Source organism: Phyllobates terribilis, unplaced genomic scaffold, assembly GCF_046119375.1.
Source record: "Phyllobates terribilis strain yellow unplaced genomic scaffold, ASM4611937v1 Scaffold_1__5_contigs__length_1240528914, whole genome shotgun sequence".
NCBI classification, from domain to species: domain Eukaryota; kingdom Metazoa; phylum Chordata; class Amphibia; order Anura; family Dendrobatidae; genus Phyllobates; species Phyllobates terribilis.
This window is the reverse complement of record NW_027362761.1, coordinates 567,286,733-567,311,057: the sequence shown is the minus strand read 5'-3', so window position 1 is coordinate 567,311,057 and position 24,325 is coordinate 567,286,733. Positions and strand designations below refer to the sequence as shown.

General features: G+C 44.8%; 1 protein-coding gene across 3 annotated transcripts in view; it reads left to right on the top strand.

Moving 5' to 3' along the window:
* Positions 1-24,325, top strand: part of NEDD4L (NEDD4 like E3 ubiquitin protein ligase) — a 334,412-nt gene that overhangs the window by 114,618 nt on the left and 195,469 nt on the right. For 2 of the 3 annotated variants that reach the window (XM_073680895.1, XM_073680881.1), the window contains exon 2: positions 5,726-5,799. In XM_073680895.1, coding sequence (XP_073536996.1) covers positions 5,726-5,799 — 74 coding nt within the window. Of the gene's footprint in view, positions 1-5,725; positions 5,800-15,669; positions 15,795-24,325 lie in introns of those variants that run through there. The other variant, XM_073680907.1, reaches the window with a different exon arrangement.

Here is a 24,325-nt window from a genome sequence, read left to right as displayed (position 1 = left end):
TTCGTCCAGAATCGCGAGCACACGATCTAGACTACTCGCTACTTGGATATCGGCAAGTGACCAGTGAGAGTATGGCGTCACACCTCGGGATTTCAACGCATGGAATCCGTGTTTACGCCCCCGTACCGTCACGGTCAGTTTCACGATAACCCGATTATTATTATTCTCTGCCACCACCGGCCGAGTTTGAAATATAATACAGACCTAGCCGGACGCCTGTGTTTTGGTAGCGTGTATGGCTTCGGGGAACGTAACCATTACAGGACAAAAGAAACAGAACTATTAAAATTTATATTTAATTCAAAAGGGAGGCACTGTTAAGGAAAAATATATACAAGGATGTTAGAAAGGAGACATTAAAATACATAAGCCGTTACATAAAATAAACAGGATAAAAGAAGACCACTTACACTATACCGTTTGCAAGGACGAATCAGCATAGGTGAAGGAGGGGCTCCCCAGTTGATTTGAGCGTTATCTAACGCAACCCGTTGCTTATAATCCTTATACCACCCTGGCAATGAGTGCTTCTGTACTGTCCATGGGCTTTCTTATACCTAAGGGGAGATCTGGCCACACGCCCTATGTGGGCCCGTCTCCAGCCTGTACATTTTTATTAAAAGCGCTAACTTCTGTGATAACTCATTGCTCTTTGATCGCAGAAACTTTAAAATGACGCCATTTTTTCCATAGGGGCATACGCTTATGAAAAACGGAGCATCTTGTTTCTTAGTTGTCCCTACCACCAAAAATATGGGTCCCGTTATTGTCTGAATTACAGAATATCAGTTATTCCATATTTCATATCGGAGTCGATATGGCTGGAGATTTCTTTAAGCTCGGGAAAACAAACCTTCCCAGTTACAGACAAATTATTGAAATCCTGACACCAAATACCCCTTGTGTGTGCCAGCGACAAGAGGCTCACATTCTTAGTAGCTTGGTGACACCTCTTAGCTGGCATTTGTTTGTGTAAGCTATTTTGGCTGTGGGTGATAATTTGCAGGAAGACACTGTAGATTCTAATCTCTGGACTGTTAATTGGGGCTTTGTGCTGAGATTTTTATGGAGACATCTTAGTACTGACAAAAGGGAGAAATGGTCAATCTCCATGTCAGAGCAATATGGAAGAACATTTTCCTGACATCAATATCTCCCTGACATTCCCTAGTTGAAGCCTTGGGCTTAACTCTCCATCCCTGGTTCCAGCGCTGAGTCTCCGCCGCTGCTCCTTAGTGCCTATTATTGTCTGGCGGCTGTAGCCACACCCCATCACTGTGACTGACATCCGGCTCAGCAGTGCATCAGTGCAGAGCCAGCTATCAGTCAAATTACCAGGATGTGCTGGTCGTTTGGGGCACGCCTGCATGACTGAAAGCCGACGGCTCCTTGGAGAAATTAAGTTCATTTTCTCCCATCAGTACTGCGGCCGGGCACCTTCATAATGCGATTAACCTGCAGATTAACCCTATATCTGCAGGTAGTGTTATCAGACCTGACCAGTTTTCTCTAAGTCAGAAAGGGACCTCATGATCTCTAGGAAAAGTGTAGCAGTCATGCTTTATAATATGGAGACATTGGAAGTGCTGAGCTTTCTCTGCTCCTCCCTTGAGGAGCGATCCATGTCAGTGTCTAACGTGTCCTTGTTAGGGAAGGATTTAAAAAAAAAAAAAAAAAAAAAAAGTTTTAATGTCCTACTTTTCTTAATTCCATCGAATTGCATAAATTATAGGTTGTGCACTGTGAGAAAAACATGACTATTCTTATAGCGCCACAGGTTGTTAGCAGCATTGCAGCTCATCTGCTTTCACTTAAATAATGCTTGGCTGCAATACCACTAATCTTCTAGCTCCCGCCGACTGCCATCTATGGTGTATTTGTATCACCATCTGAATGCTGTTTTTGTTTTGCTTTTTTTTTTGATAAAAAAATATAAACATACTGTCGGCTGTTTTTGGTGAATAAAACCTTGCCTATCTTGTCTCCAGCCTCTTATAGTATATATAAAAAAAAAAAAAAAAAAAAAAACTCCTCTCTGCCCCCTCTCTTCTCATTCTCCCTAACTCTCTTCCCCTTCTCTAACATTACTTCTCTCTCTGCTGTTGCCATTGAAATAATCCTGCCTATCTAGTCTCCAGCAGCTTCACAGAACCATCATTAATTCAGCACCTTCTAAATATAATATGGCTTTTTTTCATCAAGACTGACTCCAGTTTTAATGAACTTGTTGCATTACTTCAGCAAACACCTCATCGAGTAGTGCGCCTCTTAATAAGATGCATCTTTCATTTGCCAGAGACAGAAATATACTCTTGTCATGGATTGATATATCACTGCTGTAACTTATGCCACCATTGTGCTGTAAAGTATGTTTTTTTTTTTATTTATTATATTTTATTTGGCCATGCCCTTCCTGGTTAAATGTCGCCCACTTTAAAAAAAAAAAAAAAAAAAAAATTTAGGTTGAGACTGACGCTATTTTTGTTAAAGTTGTGCAAAAATATCTGTGACCTTTTCAGATTTCCGACAGTAGCCTTAGTCTCTCTAACACAGCTGAAATTGAGAAATTTTAAAATTATTTCTTTTTTATATATAAAAAAGAGAAAAAAAAATAAAGTTATGTTGAACTACTTTAATCTTTCTCTTTAATTCATCACTTAAATATTTTATTCTGAGATTTCTCTCTAAGAAAGCAGGCTGACTACCTCCGACTCCCACCGCCACAACTCGTATCACACAATTATCCCGTGTTTTTATCTAGATCTAAAATTTGAGCAATAAAAAAAACAACCTGTATAATGGCAATAAAAATAATTACCGCTATTAATAATTTATAGCATGTACTCCGATTTGTTTTCCTGGCTGTTTCGGATAACCGCGGAAACTTTTTAAACTCTTCCCTGACTTTGTGTTTGTGCAAAACAAAGTTGCTCTTTTTTTTTTTTTTTTTTTTTTTTTTTTTTATTGTCGGTTGTTTTAATAAGTGATCGTAATGATTTTTACAGTCCATTAGCTGCTTAGCAACAGAAATATGGCTGCCTGCCATGGAGGATTATGAGGCAGCAATAATCTGATGCTGGATCTGGCGGTGATGATGACATCATGAATTCTTACAAAAATAAATAAAGCTGCTGGAGGAAGCGGCAAATCTGTGTTATGGATGGGGGTCAGTTCTGAGGGTCAGGGGATGGGAGAACGTGTTTTGGCTATATGATGGTATTGATTACAAACCATGAGAACACCCTACCCCTAAATGACCCCATTCCTTAAAAGATGGCCTTTGGTGGGATATACTGCGACATGGCACCAGCTCATCTCAATGTGATAAACTATTTACTTTGTATAAACCAGTAACTTTGCACTTAACATTTTCAAGAACGGAAGAATTTTTAGTTGTATAGTTTACTTCTTGGCTACCAGCCACCGCTGCAGTCTATAAGAGGTGGATGGTTTCCTAGACAATGAACGCAGTGCTTCCCTGCAGTTGTGCTGGAACCACCCAGTTTCGGTGCTCCATTAACTCTGTAACGTTGGAGGAGGAAAGCTGCGTCCACTAGAAGTGTTGGAGAGGGTGCTGTTCAGACCAATGGCTCAACCCATGCCACCAGCCCAACCTGTCCATCTTCACGAGCACATTGCTCCATGGCGAGCAGGAAGTCAAGAGGTAGAGTAGTGGAGCATACCTGGAATATTTATTTGGAGAAAACACCTTTAGTGTTGTGTTCAGAATTTCTTTTAGTCTTTAGATTACTCTCGTAACTCTTTAGATTTTCACAAACTTGAGAATCTCAATAGTAACTGGGTGCCCCATTTGTTGAAGTTCAAACTGAGTTTGCCAAGCTCAGCAGCCTCCATAAAGTCGCCAAAAAAAGCTAGATAAGATCTGCCCCTGAGGAGCCACATTTTAGAGTCCTATATCCTCACCAATAAGAAGCTGTTTGGTAGAGTGGAGAAATCTGGCTCCTCTTTCCACCATGGACATCTTGGAGCTCCAGACCAAAAGGAAAAAAGGTCTTGGTAATATCCCGCAAATGGTGACATGGCATAGCCAGGTTTGCTGTATGGATTGACCCATCCTCCATCCCATCCTCCCTCCCACTGGCCTGTCCTCCCTCCCACTGGCCTGTCCTCCCTCACCCCTCTCCATCATGCATGGTCCAAGACCACTATTGGGCTTCTATGGGGGTTCTGGATGTAGTTGATCAAGTGAGAGTTGGAAGAGACACTCATGGAAGCATAGATGTAGTGATCTGATCCGAAGAAAGAGATGTATTTTAGTGGTGGTGCTTCTGGCTTTTCCATGCGGATTTTGATGCTGCCGAAAATGTCATATAGTCAGACTCTAAAGTGCTACCTTTGTGTGAGAACCCATTTGGATCCAGTAAGCGTGGACATAACCATCGCCTGCGTGACCGGCTGACCCCAGTAATTAAGATAACCAAGTTTCTCAATGTCAGGCTATGATAGTAACCCTCCATCTTAAGTGCCTCTTGATGGCAAAACCTCCAATAGTCCCTCTACTGCAAACACCACCACACTGTCTTCTTTCTTTTTTGTTGTTGTTGTAAAGTTAGGTTTAAGAAAAATAATGTCTGTGTTTCCCGGTGCCATTTTCCTGCTGGGGTCACCCTACTTACACCCCTGTTCCCTTCGTCTCCGTGCCCATCAGACTAGCAGTAGGAGTTTTGTATGTTTTTTTTTTTTTTTATGATCAATCACAATGGAGTGAATCACGATTATAGAGCGACGACGCCATCAGTGGGGCACAGGTTCCAGCAGTATGAACCATTTTATGATGTTTCTTGACGATCATAACAGAAGTGTAAATCAGCGCAGTGGCGCTGGGATTAGTCTTTCCAATGTGACAAATTTAAATACAGCTTCATCTGAGTTCTGTAACTCTTTAATATACCTTTTTTTCTGCTTCCTGTTAGTGAAAGTAAATTGGAATTGAAAAAATTAAGACACATTATTGGGAGAAAAATGTGGCACTCAGCGCTGTGCGTCAAAAGGAGCTTTATTTTCGGTTCCAAACATTGTGTGTGGAGACATTGTGGCTAACAGCTGTTTCGCATGTGAGTCATGCTTCCTCAGAGCCTAATTCAACCACCTACCTAGGGCCTCTTTTGATTTGTAGGTCAACTGTTAAACACAAATCGTGTCATGCTGGGACTAATAGCCAGAAGAGGCATTGTGGATGGTGTTGGGTAGAAGGTGTGCAGAGTTTCTGTCCCGCAGCCACGCTGAAAAAGTTTGTTTTTCACCTAAACAAATTTGAGCGGACTGTCGGCACAGTGAAGAATTAGATTACAAGTTATGAAGGAGGGATGCACAAGTAGAGAGACATTACCCCACCGGCCAACAATCAGGTTCGTGCTGCAGTTTTATCATACTGAAGCACTGGATTCACAGCTACGCTGCTCAGTACTGTTGTATAATGTCCTCTATCTTGCTGCTGTGTTTGAATGTGTTCTATAGAGACAGGAGAACAGGAATCGCTCCTGTCTGCGTGTGCTGTGTGCAGGAGACATCCTAGCAGCTAGTCTCCACCCACTAGCTCAGAGACAACTGAAAACTATAGAGAACACCTGCAGACGGGAAAATCAGTAAACACTGTATAAAAGTAATTTAATTGCAAGAAATAGTAGTATTTCTCAAGTCGCCTGAAATGACGTCTCTCTTTCAGTGTGAATAACCCCATCTGCTTTCTTTTTTTTTCTTTTAGGAGGAATCTCGTATCCTCAGAGTAAAGATTGTATCTGGCATTGATTTGGCAAAGAAGGACATCTTCGGAGCTAGGTAATGATGAAAAAAAAAAAAAAAAAATTAAACCTATTGTATCTCTTATAGTTATGTGTTTTACTCGTTTGAGTCTGAACTGATGGACAGAAAATCAGGTACCTGCTGGTCGCAGACCTCATATGTTTCCCTATGGGGGAAAGAAGAAAATGCCACTGATCACCTCCACCATAACCCTAGGGGACCCCATCAGGGAAAGCCATGTTTCAACTGTGTTTTTTTTTTTTTTTTTTAACCTCCCTGCCGTTTTTGGGTTTACAGCTCCTATGCAGATCCATGTGTTTCCATAGAGTGAATCCAAACCTTGTGTTAAGGCTCATGCAGACGTCTGTGCACATCTGTCTGATCTCGGACCGTAATGCACAGACTGGCCGCGGCTCTACCAACCCGAGCGTCATAGAAATATATGGAGGTTTCATGCTCCGGCCGGGAGACCTGCGACCCGTCCATGCATTACGGTCCAAGATCAGACCAGTGAACATGGACTTCTGCATGAGCCCTAACTGGTCATGCAGTCATATGGTACTTTCTTACTGGACGTATGTTTGAGAAAAGGAAACTGCAGCATCAGACTACATAGGGTTTGTAGTCTGTCACCATGGAGACGCACAACTCTACATACGAGCTATAGTCCCAAAACGGTAGGTGTTTTTTTTTCTTTTTTCCTGTAATATTGTTTATAAGATTGCTTCACTTTATTTATATGTCTTTTTGTGAGTAGGCGTTGCAAAATTATTCATACCCTTTGATACCTTATTTTATTCTATTATGATTTCGTTCTTTTTAGTTGCATTTACTTATTTATTCATTCCTTATTGGAGATCGCGTTTTTATACTGTATACCAATAACAATTAATATTATCTTTGGGAGAGGTGTGACTCCGTATTTTTGTAGAAATTAAACGGACAGCAGACACCTGAGGAAGGCTGGATACAGGCGAAACGCGTTGTTTTTTTTTAATTTAATTTTTTATTTAATATTCTGGTAACTTGATATAACTTGCGCCCGTCGCCTGGTATCTTCACCCTTATTGGAGATCTTGGTTTTATACTGTATACCAACTTGGATTGATCTTGATTAAATGTTAAGGTGCAGAGCTGGGATAAGGTACCGCCTTATCCCTGTACTTAATTTTTTTCTTCTTTTGCATTTTTCCTTTAATCAGGCAGAATATTTAAATTCAAGCATAAAATCAGTAATTGCCTTAGCGATGCCGGAGGAGCCTTGAGGATGATGTGCTTATAATGGAGCCGTCCACTTTACTGTGCCCCCAATGTCTCGTAATCATCAGAATAGATGGTCGTAAGTCACCCCTAGTGCCCACCTTCCTGCAGGCTCTATGAGCGGCCTGGTGGAAGTTTTAGCCTTCATTACAGGGAATCCTGATTGCACATTACATATTGCAGATTTCTTCCTTTTCGGGATTTTCTTTGCATTTGATGTGGGCCGGGCCCGTGGCGTGGCCGGGCCCGTGGCGTTGCCGGGCCCGTGGCGTTGCCGGGCCCGTGGCGTTGCCGGGCCCGTGGCGTTGCCGGGCCCGTGGCGTTGCCGGGCCCGTGGCGTTGCCGGGCCCGTGGCGTTGCCGGGCCCGTGACGTTGCCGGGCCCGTGACGTTGCCGGGCCCGTGACGTTGCCGGGCCCGTGACGTTTACTGTGTGCTAATGATGGGGTAATGGCCTCACAGCTAGCTTTGCCGTAGATCTGTGTGCAGCTTATTTTCTCGTGCATGCAGTAAAGTAATCCTCTGAATAGTTAATAAATCCTCCATAACACGCGCTGCAGCCATCACCATCCCGCCCTGAAATGTAAATATTCACATACGCTGCCATTATTGCAGCAAGACCAGCGTCTGTTGTGGATTATAGGGCCGAGGATTACAGATGGCGGCATTATTAATGACTACTATACTGGTGTAATTTATCATCATCTTCTCAGAGCAGTAATATTAGTATCATTATTATGAATGCATTACTTAAAGGGATTGTTCAGAATTAGAAACACACAGCTGCTTTCTTTAAGAAACAGCGCCACACGTTATGTCTGGTGTTATAGCTCAGCTCCATTGACTTGATTGGTGGCTGAGGTGCAATACCACTTACAACCTGCAGCTAGAAGTGGCGCTGTTTCTGGAAGGAAGCTAATTTTTTTTTTTTTTTTTTACACAAAAGCCCTTTTTAATTGTTGTGCTATTTTTACTATATACAGCCACCAGATAGATGTGTGTGTATGTATGTATGTATGTGTATGTGTGTGTGTATATATATATATATATATATATATATATATATATATATATATATATATATATATATATATATATATATATATATATGTATATATATGTATATATATATATATATATATATATATATATAATTTATATATATAATTTATATATATATATAATTTATATTAGTACAGACCAAAAGTTTGGACACACCTTCTCATTTAAAGATCTTTCTGTATTTTCATGACTATGAAAATTGTACATTCACACTGAAGGCATCAAAACTATGAATTAACACATGTGGAATTATATACTTAACAAAAAAGTGTGAAACAACTGAAAATATGTCTTATATTCTAGGTTCTTCAAAGTAGCCACCTTTCGCTTTGATGACTGCTTTGCACACTCTTGGCATTCTCTTGATGAGCTTCAAGAGGTAGCCACCGGAAATGGTCTTCCAACAATCTTGAAGGAGTTCCCAGAGATGCTTAGCACTTGTTGGCCCTTTTGCCTTCACTCTGCGGTCCAGCTCACCCCAAACCATCTCGATTGGGTTCAGGTCTGGTGACTGTGGAGGCCAGGCCACCTGGCGTAGCACCCCATCACTCTCCCTCTTGGCCAAATAGCCCTTACACAGCCTGGAGGTGTGTTTGGGGTCATTGTCCTGTTGAAAAATAAATGATGGTCCAACTAAACGCAAACCGGATGGAATAGCATGCCGCTGCAAGATGCTGTGGTAGCCATGCTGGTTCAGTATGCCTTTAATTTTGAATAAATCCCCAACAGTGTCACCAGCAAAGCACCCCCACACCATCACACCTCCTCCTCCATGCTTCACGGTGGGAACCAGGCATGTAGAGTCCATCCGTTCACCTTTTCTGAGTCGCACAAAGACACGGTGGTTGGAACCAAAGATCTCAAATTTGGACTCATCAGACCAAAGCACATATTTCCACTGGTCTAATGTCCATTCCTTGTGTTCTTTAGCCCAAACAAGTCTCTTCTGCTTGTTGCCTGTCCTTAGCAGTGGTTTCCTAGCTGCTATTTTACCATGAAGGCCTGCTGCACAAAGTCTCCTCTTAACAGTTGTTGTAGAGTTATGTCTGCTGCTAGAACTCTGTGTGGCATTGACCTGGTCTCTAATCTGAGCTGCTGTTAACCTGCGATTTCTGAGGCTGGTGACTCGGATAAACTTATCCTCAGAAGCAGAGGTGACTCTTCGTCTTCCTTTCCAGGGGCGGTCCTCATGTGAGCCAGTTTCTTTGTAGCGCTTGATGGTTTTTGCAACTGCACTTGGGGACACTTTCAAAGTTTTCCCAATTATTCGCACTGACTGACCTTCATTTCTTAAAGTAATGATGGCCACTCGTTTTTCTCTACTTAGCTGCTTTTTTCTTGCCATATTACAAATTCTAACAGTCTATTCAGTAGGACTATCAGCTGTGTATCCAACAGACTTCTGCACAACACAACTGATGGTCCCACCACCATTTATAAGGCAAGAAATCCCACTTATTAAACCTGACAGGGCACACCTGTGAAGTGAAAACCATTTCCGGTGACTACCTCTTGAAGCTCATCAAGAGAATGCCAAGAGTGTGCAAAGCAGTCATCAAAGCAAAAGGTGGCTACTTTGAAGAACCTAGAATATAAGACATATTTTCAGTTGTTTCACACTTTTTTGTTAAGTATATAATTCCACATGTGTTAATTCATAGTTTTGATGCCTTCAGTGTGAATGTACAATTTTCATAGTCATGAAAATACTGAAAAATCTTTAAATTATATATTTTGCTCAAAAAAATAAAGGGAACACTCAAATAACACATCCTAGATCTGAATGAATGAAATATTCTCATTGAATACTTTGTTCTGTACAAAGTTGAATGTGCTGACAACAAAATCACACAAAAATCATCAATGGAAATCAAATTTATTAACCAATGGAGGCCTGGATTTGGCGTCACCCCCAAAATTAAAGTGGAAAAACACACTACAGGCTGATCCAACTTTGATGTAATGTCCTTAAAACAAGTCAAAATGAGGCTGAGTATTGTGTGTGGCCTCCACGTGCCTGTATGACCTCCCTACAACGCCTGGGCATGCTCCTGATGAGGTTGTGGATGGTCTCCTGTGGGATCTCCTCCCATACCTGGACTAAAGCATCCGCCAACTCCTGGACAGTCTGTGGTGCAACGTGACGTTGGTGGATGGAGCAAGACATGATGTCCCAGATGTGCTCAATCGGATTCAGGTCTGGGGAACGGGCGGGCCAGTCCATAGCTTCAATGCCTTCATCTTGCAGGAACTGCTGACACACTCCAGCCACATGAGGTCTGGCATTGTCCTGCAATAGGAGGAACCCCGGGCCAACCGTACCAGCATATGGTCTCACAAGGGGTCTGAGGATCTCATCTCGGTACCTAATGGCAGTCAGGCTGCCTCTGGCGAGCACATGGAAGGCTGTGCGGCCCTCCAAAGAAATGCCACCCCACACCATTACTGACCCACTGCCAAACCGGTCATGCTGAAGGATATTGCAGGCAGCAGATCACTCTCCACGGAGTCTCCAGACTCTGTCACGTCTGTCACATGTGCTCAGTGTGAACCTGCTTTCATCTGTGAAGAGCACAGGGCGCCAGTGGCGACTTTGCCAATCCTGGTGTTCTGTGGCCTTTCTTTGGAATCTATAGATGACAATTTTTGGTGCATGGACAGCTGAAGATGCGCTAATTTATATGGATAAAACGTGTTGTATGGCTACCTTGATAGGGAAACAAAGAACACATTTGTCACTGTGTTGAGGGATTAATAAAGATGAGCGAATTTTTTGGAATTCATATTCACATTTGCTGAATTTTTGCCTAAAATTCCATTTTCCTTGTATCAAAAGTACTGCAAAACCTCAAATTGCCCTGAAAAATGCGTATAACATTTTTAGCTCTTCCTGTCACACACTATCTGTACAGTTTCTTCAGTGTTTTTTTGCTTTTCTCTCCCTAATCTCTCTGGCAAATCTGTGAGCGCTGACATCCTCTCACTATCAAGATTCACCCTAAAATGCCTTCTGCATTCCCTATCCTCAGCTTTTATACTGGCTCTGATAGTATCTCCTGATTGGTTGTGTTTTTCGAAGCGATGTGGAAGCCTCAAAGCATTATGTGCAATACCAACCAAGATCATGTGACCCTTTTCTGACTGGTGCAAACTTCTGCAGTGTGTAAAACGGCAGTCCCACAAAGCAAATCACAAATTTGTTCAGATTCGCCCGGGTTCAACAGATTTCTAAAAATTTGACACCGATTTGATTTAGATCAAATCAATTCGCTCACCTCTAGTTAATGTCAACATGCAGCAACTAAATAACCGCTCCACACATACAGTACAGCAATCCAGATATAAAGCCGAAAAAATGTCTAATACTGCTATACCATTAATATTAACAGTTGTGGCAATAACACTGGTTCCAGTGTCACCGCACAGGTTGTAAATCCTTGATTTGTTGTCCAGCGCTAAGGTATTGATGACCTGTCCTTAGGTAACAGTATTTTGACTGGTCCCTTTAAACAGGTAGCAGAATTATGAATGCTGCTCTGGGCTATAATAGTTGCAGTACAAGATAAGTAATGTAACATATTCATATAGTGACCCAACTTTGGGGTTTATTATGTACAAGAAGGAATCTGTTACTTGGAATATATTGGATTACTTATTATTTTTAAGTGATTTCAAGAATGTCAAGGTCCGGGGTCATCTGGTGGTCAGGTTATTAGATTTGCATCAGAATCTGCATGCAACCCACTAGGCCCAATCACGTGTTTGGGCATAAATAATCACCTACCAACTTTATTAACTGTAAAGATGTTTAAGGTTGTGTTCACACGTTGCGGCTGCACTTTTTTTTTTTTCTTGTAAATTGTGGTAAAATTTCAGTAAAATTATGCACTTTTTACTGTGATCACAGGACAGAAAAGCAACTTGTGAATGCAACAAAATAGTGTAAAATGGAAGTTTTCCAACGATGAGTTGATTGGTTGATTGGTCCACTTGTTAGAGCGCCACCTGGAGGGCAAGTGAATCATTGCACAATGCCTATTTATATAGATAGGCCTTCCCATGTTGACTCAGCCAGTTTAATGAGTGTTGCCCTACTCCTCAGGTACATCACCTGGTCACCCCATGATGTAGAGCCTTCACTCAGTTGCCCCGTGGAGGAAATGTGGCAAAAAAAAAGTGATCATCGCTCTTTTATGGCCCATTCACATGGGCCAACGGAGACTGTAGGGGGGGTGGTGTAAGAGTGTATGGGGAGGGGGTGTAAGAGTGTATGGGGAGGGGGTGTAAGAGTGTATGGGGAGGGGGTGTAAGAGTGTATGGGGAGGGGGTGTAAGAGTGTATGGGGAGGGGGTGTAAGTGTATGGGGAGGGGGTGTAAGTGTATGGGGAGGGGGTGTAAGAGTGTATGGGGAGGGGGTGTAAGAGTGTATGGGGAGGGGGTGTAAGAGTGTATGGGGAGGGGGTGTAGGAGTGTATGGGGAGGGGGTGTAGGAGTGTATGGGGAGGGGGTGTAGGAGTGTATGGGGAGGGGGTGTAGGAGTGTATGGGGAGGGGGTGTAGGAGTGTATGGGGAGGGGGTGTAGGAGTGTATGGGGAGGGGGTGTAGGAGTGTATGGGGAGGGGGTGTAGGAGTGTATGGGGAGGGGGTGTAGGAGTGTATGGGGAGGGGTGTAGGAGTGTATGGGGAGGGGGTGTAGGAGTGTATGGGGAGGGGGTGTAGGAGTGTATGGGGAGGGGTGTAGGAGTGTATGGGGAGGGGTGTAGGAGTGTATGGGGAGGGGTGTAGGAGTGTATGGGGAGGGGTGTAGGAGTGTATGGGGAGGGGTGTATGGGGAGGGGTGTAGGGGTGTATGGGGGGGAAGACTTCAATGATCATTCCCTGACCATGTCATCAATTCTTTTCTTTGCTCAGTGGTCTAAATTAAAGGGGTTGTCCATTTTTGATCACTTATCTATCCATTAGATAAATGATAACTCATTGATCAGTGGCGGTCTGACTGCTGGACCCCCTCTGACCGGCAGAATGGTAAATTTCTATCCATAGTGGGACACTTTTATCCCTTTTAGAAGGGAGCTGCAGTGAGCAGGCCTGACCACGGCTGCATCCGTTCCTTACGGGGCCACCAGACGCTGCGCTCAGCTTTGTCCATCAGCCCTAGAAAATGAATGGAGCTGCGGTCGGGCTGGTGCACCCTTGGATAAAAAATACTCCCATGGTGCTGTTCCCTGTGCACAAACCCCCACCGATTAATAAGTTACCCCTTTAAGGAGTGATTATCTTTGCAGCTAATAGGGGTCTCTGATCTACTACGTCCGTGTATACTAATATAAACCTAAACCGGAGGACCCTGGGAACGGTTCTGTCGATGCCCCTTTTTATTCTCGTCGCTTATAGGAATTGTTATACCGGGAACATTGTGTTATCGTTGAGTTAAGTGAACCAAGCCAGACTTGTCAAAATGTCACCCCCGATCCCCGGCAGAGACCCCGCAGGGATTCAGCCGACTCAATCAAGGGAAATTTGTATCACCCAGTCGGAGTCTAGAAAGGAATAAACACAAACAAGCTTTTCCAGCTGCCGTTTAAGGCGAAACAACAGCGATAAATCTGGAGCTGCTGATGTCTAGCAAAGCTGAATTTGTCGCCATGATTTCATGGTGTCTCCTTCAGTTTTGCATAGTAAAATGATGGCTTTTGCACCTATTTTTTTGAGTTTTTAGGGTCTTGTTGTTTTTTTTGGACTTAATTCATCTTTTTCATTTTTTACTTTTTAAGTCACTTTTTTGTTGGTGTTTTTGCGTTTTTTTTTTTTTATTTATTACGGTGAGTGCAGTTTAAGGTTTTCAAACATTTTCACCTGATTAATCATTTGTGACTGTTTCAAAATTTGGCACAAAATGTATTCGAGCCGACCCTCCTCCTTTTATAGTTCTTTTATGTATGCCTGAAACTTTGCACAATTTCTTTTCGACATTTTAGCAGAACTTAGGACTTTTTTAAATGAAAAAGTTTCAAAACCGGTTAAAGAAAAGGAAAAAGTTTATTTTGCCCCAAATTCATGTACCGCGTGCATTATTTTTTTTTTTATTTGCCGTAAAAAACTTCACCGAAAACCAAGAGACAAAAAAAGGAACTTTTAAAAAATTGCAAATATTGAATCTGGTCCCAAGTATTTAGCAAAACACATAAGTTGATCGATCCTGATTTAATACTTTCTCAATCAGGCAGTCAGAGCCAATCTGGTGTCATACTGCACTGACATAGTACATAAATTCTTAAAGGGGTTGTCCGACCCTTTTTTTTAATGGCCTCTCCTTAGGATGGGTCATCAATATCTGATCGGTGGGGGTGCGACACCCCTGCTGATCAGTCGTTCCCGGGCGGATGCACTCAGTTGTGAAGCTGAACTACACAGATCCGTCAGGTGCATAGTGGCCACAGTCGGTACTGCACATCCGCAACCTATTGATTTGAATATGGGGCGGATGTGCAGTACCCACTGTGGCCACTATGCACCTGACGGATCTTTGCTGTGCAGCTCAGCAACGGATCACATCCACAGCCAGCACCAGGAACAGCTGAATGGCGGTGGTTCCAGGTATTCCAGATATTAATGATCCATCCAAAGGACGGGCCATCAATATTAAAGTTCTGGACAATCCCTTTTAAAGAAAATTGTTCCTATGAGAGAATCTCTGTACTACAGTGCAGTGGCGAGGCCCCCTTATGACACGCACTTTGAGGGGCCGTTTAATAATATTGACCCATGGGGATTCTTTGCACCACCGAACATTCCTTAAAGGGATATCAGCATATTATAAATTTATGATCAGCGTAAGTCCTATTTTTGTTGGATCCTTGAGTCTGGGCCTGAACGAGATTTTAACACTGTGCCTATTTTTGTTAGCAGGGTCGGACTGGCCATCTGGCAATTCTGGCAAATGCCAGATGGGCTGGTCCAGTTGTGAGCTGCTTTGTCTGCGATGCTGTTAACAGTATCCACGTCCTCAGGGTGTGGATACTGTGAACAGTTGAGACTCAGCATTGGAGGCGGGGGCCTGTGTGCGTTCAAATGCCAGGGCTGAATTTTACTTCTAGTTAGTCCCAGGCCAGGAGTGCTGCTCTGCAGGAAAAGGAGGCACGGCACTGTTTTAGCAGTGTTTTTTCCATCCATCTCCGGTCCGGTTGAGGGTCCCTGACATGAGACCGCCACCGGTCATAAAGTGATTGCATTTCCTAGCGATGCGGCAGTGCACGTAGCCTTCCAGTAACTCCAGCAGTGAGTTGGTATCTGGCCGAGGCTCCTCCGTATCCCTCTGCCAAGACTTCATAATTAAACTCCGTAAATCACCTTTTATCTTCCCCCATAAACTAAAACGAGTAGAAACCACATCATATGATGGAAGACAATAGCCTTTTTCTTCTGTTGCTGCCGCAGTTAATGCAGTCACAGATCAGGCGAAACGTCGCATCTGATGTGTTACTCATATTATTCCTATTTACTCAGAAACTAGTAGAACCGGTGCGATCGAGCAGGACGGGGATGAAAAGCAAATATTTTATGTAATAATCTAACGACTTAAATTTGGGGTTATAAGAGGGTAACCTGCAGCGGTCATGGCCAGAGGGATGGGGGAAGGGCAGGTGCGCTGCACTACCAGGCTGTGTCTTGCCGTAGAGTTCACTCCCCTGCACAGCACGACTCGCCAAGGTATGTGTGTCTGTAACGCCTGTATGGTAGTGTGTCACCCAGGGGGAATATAGGGGACTCGGTACCCGGGCCTTTTTACCTTGTTGAGGAGGTCACGGCAGTCGGCTCCCGGGCCCGTACTCTGGGTCTCTCTGTAAAAAGGGCTTTTAGTGTACAGTTTGTCTCGTGACACCACCTTTGGTTTCCGGTAATGGTTACCGGCGCTGCTGCAGACCTCCAAGGGGGTGATGGGATGGCAGCTGGGATGTTCTTGCTCCCCACAGGCGGAGCGGACCCCCGGGGCAGTGTAGGTGCAAATGGTGGTGATGCTGTGGCTTGCAGTGCAGGAGAGATGGCGCAGCGGAAATAACTGACGGAGGCAGTTCAGTGCTGTCATCCGAGTTTTACTCTCAGTTCTTGTTCAAGTTCCTCAGCTTCACTGTACGGGTGTCAGCCTCCGCGTCGCACTGCGTCCACCAGACCTGGGGTTCAGCACTTTCTCAAATAATATATCAGGAGCGCTTGACGGAACCCCGCTTTCTTTATGTTCCTTACTAGACCGACTTCTCGCGCTGGGTCTTCTCCCTCCTGCCCTGCTCTTCCCCACACTCAGTCCCGATCGGGTGCTCTGAAGTCCCTCTGGGCAACCTGGAGTTCCCGGACCTGCTTGATGCCCTTCATGGTGACTAGGGTGAGGTTGTGGCGACTGCACCATGGAAGTGCAGAAGCCTCCGGTTTTTCCAGCCGAGACCTGGAGTAACACGGCTGGTCCAGGAACCGGTTCCCTTCCTGCGGCCTGATCCCTCTGACACCTGGCAGATTCGGGGCGTACAGGTGCCGTCCTGCACTCACCGTACCCCCTGGGATCCCTTCTGTAAAACGGAGCCTTTCCCCTCTGCTCCCCTCCTGGGCCTCTATTACTAGGCCCCACACATGGAGCAGAGCTCCTGAAGAGTCTTTGCTCCCCTCCTCTCCTTTCACTGACTGATCTTCACTCCCACCCTAAGATGGCTTCCCTTTATATACCTCCTACAATGGTGCTTCCCTACTCTACATCCTCCACCCACACCCACTACTGGTTCCCCCCACTCCATCCAGGGACAGGGCTCAGCAGAAACACAGTACATATTGCCCTTCCAGCCGGCCTGGAGTAGTGTAGTGTTCAGTGCAGGTGTTGGGGTTCCGGGCAGGACTCTCTCCTTACCTGAGAGAAGGAGACACCACACCTCTGGGTGAAGTGCAGTACCTCTCTGGAGACTGAACCCTCAGGGGCCCCACAGTAGTATCTGCGGTGCTGCATAGGACTGGCAGTAACACCTTCTATAGGGTGGTGTTATGTAGTACTGGTAAAACTTCCTATACTGTGATGTTACATAGGACTGCTGGTAAGAAATGCTGTGTAATCTATGATGTTGCATAGGACTGCTGGTTTCCCATCTTGTGTCACCTTCTGTTGTGATACATTAGTCTGCCCGTAACACTTCCTGTATGATCGATCTGTTACATAAGAATGTCAATAACCTCCGCTGTATAAATGTTTGTTTTGTTACCATATCTGTGTAATGAGCTCTGCTGCTGTTGTAGCTATGTAATAATCTGTTATACGTGTGTGCATGGTTTATTCACTGCTGGTATATATTGTCATGTCCAGCAGGTCTTTTCTATGTAATCTGAGGGCAGCATAATGTAGGGGCTGAGACACTGATTCCAGCAATTTGTCACTTAGTAGGTTGTGTGGCCTAGTTTTAATACACTCAGTGGTTTATCAGCAGGAGATTATCACTACAGGACTAGGGGGGGTCTCCTGCCTCCTGGTCCAATCCCGCCCCCACCACTGATTTCTGTGTACACTGTATATTGACAGTAAGCTGCCAATCAGTGTTGTAGGCAGGGTTATACACACAAAGCAGCCAATCAGTGGTGTGGGTGGGGTTATACACCGTTCAGCATTCTGAGCTCTGCTAGATCTGCAGCAGAGAAAACTGTGATTGTATCACAACTGCTGCACCCTGTAAATCATATGACACATCGCTGGAATCATGGTCTCTGCCCCTACATCATGCTGCTGTCATATTTCATAGAAAAAAACTGCTGACACATTCCCTTTTAATGATGATTTTGTGCCTCCTATGAGGTCTATATCAGTCTGTAGTAATAGCCTAATACTTCCATGCAGAAATGTTGTGCATCATTACAACGGTCTCATTGCTTAGGTAAAAAAACAAGATCTGCTGAGGCCCATTAGGACTGTCCTCACGTCTCTTCTTTACAACCTCAATCTTTGGTAGCTGAGAATAATTTTTTAAAGTTTAGAAGATCCCTTCAGATTTACCAGCGCAGCAGATTTCTGCATCTACAATACCAAAAAATCAACTGATTACCGTATATCATAAAAATGTTCTACTGTCAGTGTGGCGCCCAGCTGCGCTTGGTACCACAGATCCTAGAAGGGTGCATGAACGGATTCCTCCACAAGAGGCCCTCATAAGCATTCACACACCTCCACCTTCCACCTCAGACCACCAGAGGGAGCCCAATAGGGATATAAATAGGGAAGGTGGAGCTAGGCTGTCAGTTCCTCTAGACAGTTCAGCAAGTACAGGTCTGAATACAGAGTCGAGCTCAGTCTAAAGAAGCAGTGTGCCTGCTGCTGTGTGTAGCCTAGTGAGGGCCCGAGCGTGGCCGAAGGCGAGTGGAAAGTGAGTAACATAGGGGGTGGAGGAGCTTAACCAGCTCACCCCGAAGCATATACCGGACACCGGGTCCGAGCTTACAGGGATCTCTATGACCCAGTAAGAAACAACTGGAATCCCTGGAGAACTACAGGTCCCAGGATCACCCAAGAGCTGATACGTAACAGAGCCAGGAGACGCAGAGGCCCCGCAAGCTGGGAGCGTGTACTCCAAGAGAAGGCCCTACCACAAAGTCAGCCGGTGCAGGACAGAGACAAAGTTAGGCCTAGCTCCAGGCAGGTCAGAAACTTACTACGCAAAGGCAAGAAACAGGAGGCCCTATACCCGCTCCCTGGGGAGAATCCTGAAATGCACCCTTCACCCTACAGTGCTCCGGGATGTGCCTAAATTTCCATCAGTAAAAGGTACTGAAGAGAACTGTGTGTGTTTGCCTGTCTTTCCGTAGGCCCGGCTGGGTCTCCTCTGTCCTGCCTCCCCCCTTCATACGCTGCCCTGAGGCCAAGCTCCACCTGTGGGGAGCTGTACCATCAAGCTGCCTTATCACCGGCTTCAGTGGGCTGCCGCAGCGCTGGTGATCCTCACCAGACACCACAGGTGGCGTCACAAACTTTCCCATATAAACTATTCCCTTTTGTTTTGTCCTTTTTACTGACCACCCTGGGTCACGAACCGGGCCAGCCACCGTGATAATCCCTGCAAGCAGCCATCGGCCCGGCTGTCGAGTACCCCACGGCCCAGGGGGTGAGTCATCAGTGTCAGACTAAAGAACATTGGGCCCACCATAGGATTTGATTCTGAGGGCCTACCTTTCTCCCCCACTCAAGAGCCCCATGGCCTCAAGGTTTGCGCTATGAACTCTCCTGAAAGAGAAGGCAGGGCCCACCGGAGTTTTCTCTGGTGGGCCAGTCCAACCCTGTCTACTGTATACTATAGTCTGAGCAGGCAGAAGTCATGGATGCGATGGTACCGTGTGTCCATCCAGCCTGTATTGTTCATCAGAGTCAGAGCTGCATTCTCTATTTTCCAGAACTCAGAGGTGAAATCTTCTAGCGTTTTCTGCTTGTTCAGTGTCTGCTCGGACCTTTTTATTCTGGGACACAATATTTTAATTCCATGCTCTCTCATTTGGTGTGATTCAGTCTCATCCCCATACCTTTACTTGCTTTTTGAAGAATAACCCTTTAACTCCTATCCATCACAAAATTAGGGCTTTACAACCCAGAAAACAGAGCTCTGCAGCCCCTTCCTGAATACAGCGATAGTCTGCATGTTGGACCTCTGTTCCATTCCTTGTTTATGGGACTGCAGAGTACAGCGCTCCTCTATTTCCAGTTGTCTCATAGATAATGAATGGAGCTTGAATACATGATGGGCATCACTACTCCATTCAGCATGAGGCTGCAGGACCCCGTTCTCAGGGAAGAGCATGCAGTCCCGTTTTTCGGGATGGCGGGTGTGCAGAGTCCCTTTTGTGGGTGGAGGGTGGCGGGGGTGCAGGGTCCCGTGTGTGGGTGGAGGTTGGCGGGGGTGTAGGGTCCCGTGTGTGGGTGACGGGGGTGCAGGGTCCCGTGTGTGGGTGGAGGTTGGCGGGGGTGCAGGGTCCTGTGTGTGGGTGGAGGGTGGCGGGGGTGCAGGGTCCCGTTTTTTCGTGGTCAGGGTGTGTGGAGCTTCATTTTCTGGATCACTAAAGATCCCAGGGGTTGGTTGGACCCCCAGTGATGAAAAAGTCCATAGGGTGGAGGATACATTGTTGGGAATAACCCTGTAACCCTGCAGCTGTTAGTTCGGATTAGCTCCTGTGTTCACCTGTCTAGTGTGCAGGTAAAAAACGACATGACAAAACCAGCAGCACAACTCCATCTAAGTGATTGCCGCTGCGGTGTTCCTGCACAGCAAGCTGGTGGGATCGCTGCTGCATAGCAAATATTGAGCTACCTAACTACTGTAGTTGTGTGGATCCTTAAATTTCAGTATTGCTGGAGGTTCTGGCAGTTGTATCCCTACTAATCAAAAGTGATGGGATATCCTAGCAATGAGCCATCCCTTTCTATGATGGGGGCATCACTGGGCATAGCTGAAAGGCTGCCCCCGCCATAAAAAGGGATGGCTCATTGCTTAGAGTTCCCATCACTTTCTTCTTGGACATGTTTTCAAAATGGGGTTCTTGGCTTCTCTGTAAGCGTCATGATCCAGACTACTAATAATTGGGCAAGGTAGCCAGCTTCTGACAGATGTGGGCAGTTGCGTAATTTGACGCTTGTTGGCCCTAATGCAAAAGCTCCAACCGGGCCCCCAATTATTGCAAGTCTTTAATAGTATTGTCTTTTTTACATGGGCCAGAGAGACTTCTTGGACCCCCTTGGCTCCAGAACCCGAGTGCGATTGGAACCTTTGCACTTGGATGCGTCACTACAAGTCCCAGCTGGCTCGCTCCACCACTGCCGGCTCGCCCCATAGAGGAGGAAGCCTCGGCTTGGTGTTAATTGGTGCAGGAAGCGCAATCATGGACCTGTTATAGAGATGATGATGAAGATGGGGATCCGGATGTGTCTGCGTACCGATGTGCGGGCGGCTCACCGTGCTTCTATAACTGTGCGGAGAACGTGAGCAGTCAGCGAGCTGCGATTATAAAGTTAATCCTCTGATTTTTAGCTCTTCCTTTGTTGCCTCCTTGAAGCGTGATAAGGCAGTCGCCGCCGTCATTCACTGCTAATGACTGTCACGTAGGAACAATCATAGTCTGTGACTCAAATGATCCCGCCGCTTCCTGAAAAGCGAGAAAAAATCTGCAGAAAATAATGTAGGAGTAAAAATGTCACCCGTCTCCGAAACCTCACGTGACGTCATGACGTGCGCCAACCCAATGCCATTGTGAGGTCTCGTCAGTGCCGGAGGAGCCCTGGAGACGGACCGAGGCTGGAGGAAGCTGTTCCCCGGGGATTATATTTTACAGGGTTTTTTTTGTTTTGTTTTTTTATCCTTTCCCACAAAACCAGCAGAATACCAGTTGGCGACATTTTAAAAAAAAAATAAGTCCCAAAAATGTTTTGCGTTTTTTGCCAAATTCCGAAAAAAAATTGAAATTTTGAAGATCCCGATTGCCTCTTTAGAGAGGAAGAGGAGTAGAACTCTAGTGCCACCTATTGGAATCAGTGATACTAAACGTCAATATTGACTTTTTAACGAGCCTTGCCATATGACTTGGGATAAAAGCCAAGCCAAAATATCAATTTGCAGTCATGGTGTTTCAGGGGGATTGCTCCTCATCAGTGCAAAGTATGAGATCTGATTTGGCTGGGTGAGAGGCTCTGGACTGGGGTCTAAATAAAGGGGTAACGTTTCTCCTTGTGGAGAGTGACATGCCAGGCTTGGTATGTCAGAGTGAGGAGACTTATAAGCCATGCATTCTCTAGGAAACTGAAATGTAGAAGGAAGTTCAATTTGCTTGGTATCGATTTCTAATCTTTACTTGGCGGCAAACACCGAGATGCGAAGGTCCCTTAATACTATTTAGGATAGGTTCTATCACCCGCTCCCCAGCTCTGCAAAATGGATCAATTCCATCAACGTCAAGGTAGACCCTCATCTCTTAGAGTGGAGAGCGGCCGTAAAGAGCGTCTCTCGCTCTGGAGGACCTGTCCTGTCCGGCCTTTGACAAACATCCCATTGGTGTGAATGGACACTGTAATACTTCATTTCACCTGCGGAGGTGCTGCAGTGAAATTACACACTCAAAACCAGGTTTTCCTACTAATCACAGCTGATCAGTGGGGGGGTCTGAGTAGAGGGGAGACTTTAAACAGTTTATTGCCAGGGGACCCTTAACCTTAAGGGATTTGGCTTAGTGATATTTACTGATACTGCTGATGGGGCAGAGGGGAGAGGCTCCTGCTGCAGACAGTTATCTTTTTGCCCCACACAATGGTGAGGATAAGGAGTTGGAAATGTTTGAGCTTCTGTGAGACACCGACTTCTTTGTTTCTCAGATATGACAGAAGGTGAATAGTCGGCTCGCCTGTACTTACCTTGGCCACATGTAAAGATCGTAGGAAACCTCTTTGCATGAATGTTCAATCGTATACCTAAAGGGGTAATACAGGGTTAAAAAAAAGTCTGCTTTGGTCCAAAAAACAGCGCCACCCTTAACTAAAGGTTGTGTGTGGTATTGCAAGTCCTATTCATTTTAATTAATGTGAGCTGCAATACCTGGCACAACCTGTGGAGAAGTGTGGAGCTGTTTTTGGAGGAAAGCATCCTTTTTTTTTTTTTTTTTTCTATCCATTTTAAAACAGAATCTTTTTCTTTCTCAGGTCTAATATTTTACTTTTCTGCCAAGTTATTTATTTTTGTTTTTTTTTCTCTCCATCATTAATGGTTTCTGTTTAGCGTGATACTTGGTGCTTTTTCTAATCCTTCCAGACGGACATATATGTTTACAGTCTGAACCTCCCTCCGTTCTCTATACCAGTAGTCGTCCACATTAGACATTTTGATCTTTCACCACTAGATGGCAGCATTTACTAGACATATTTTGGTATACGTTTCAATAGCAAAGAAATGGGTACAACATAATAAGAAATTGGATTTGTGCCTAATCTTATCTTTTTTTTTTTCATACCCTACATCCCTTATACAGCCCTTAGACCGTGAGATCTATTAAGACCCCAGTGGTAAGTGATAGGTGAGGACCCCGCTTAGGACTTTGCTCAGCTGATATATACAATTCCCTCATGTACTAGAATAACGAGTAACAGTAAAGCTAGGAAGCATTATTACCATACTGTAAAACTCTAATCTAATTCTTATTACTTTAGTTTAATCTAGCCGCTCTCTCTCCCTGTTGGTCTACAGAAGGGGGGAGGCTCCTGCTGCAGCCAGTGGTCTTACAGCCAGACACAGGAAAGGAAGGAAGGAGGAAAACATGGCAGAGCTCCTGAGACATGGGGAATATTTCTGTTATATCAAAGCAAGTGTGCGCATATATTTGTTCATAACTTGGGGTAACTGAAAGACAATTTATTTGGAAACTACAATGTTGGGCTTAAAGGGAATCGATCAGCAAGTTTTTGCGATTTAATTTGAGAGCAGCAAGAAAGCCTGATTCCAGGGATGTGTCATTTATTAGGCTGTGTGCTGTAGTTTCGATACAAGAAGTGTTTTATCAGCAGGAGATTATCACTGCAGGACTAATCTGTGTAACCCCGCCCACCACCACTGATTGGCAGGTTGCAATCAGTGGTGTGGGCGGGGTTATACACAGATCAGCATTCTGACTACTGCTACATTTACAGCGGAGAAAACAGGGATTCTATCAAAACTGCCGCAAGCAGCCCAGTAAGTGACACATCGATGGAATCTACATCATGCTGCTCTTGGATTACAGAACAAAAAACTGCTGACAGATTCCCTTTAATATCCGTATGTGAGTAGGATGACTGATTTCTTTCTTTTTTTTTTCTACTAGACCGATCACTAGAGGGCAGCATGATGCCGTACACTGGATTTCTGGCCTATTATGGTGCAAAACCTGCGCTGATGAGAACAAACCAGTGTTAGTATTTAGTAGTGTGTGCAGTGTTGTGCGTTTTTCGCTAGGTGCGGTATGACCAGATAGGGAGAAAATGTCTGAAACTTTTTTTTATGACAGTAGAATCTTAAGATGTAGAAATTTACTTTTGAGTAATGGCCAAGTATGACCCCAAAATATTGTGTTGATCCCATGTTGCTATTCTGGCGATATTGCTCTGGGCTCTCTTAGGTGTTTGAGCTGCCCTGGACTGTGCGGAGAGAGGGTATTAGCCCCGCGGTCAATTGGCTTCCATTTGGCAACACCCATCCATTACAAAAAGCTCCACATCG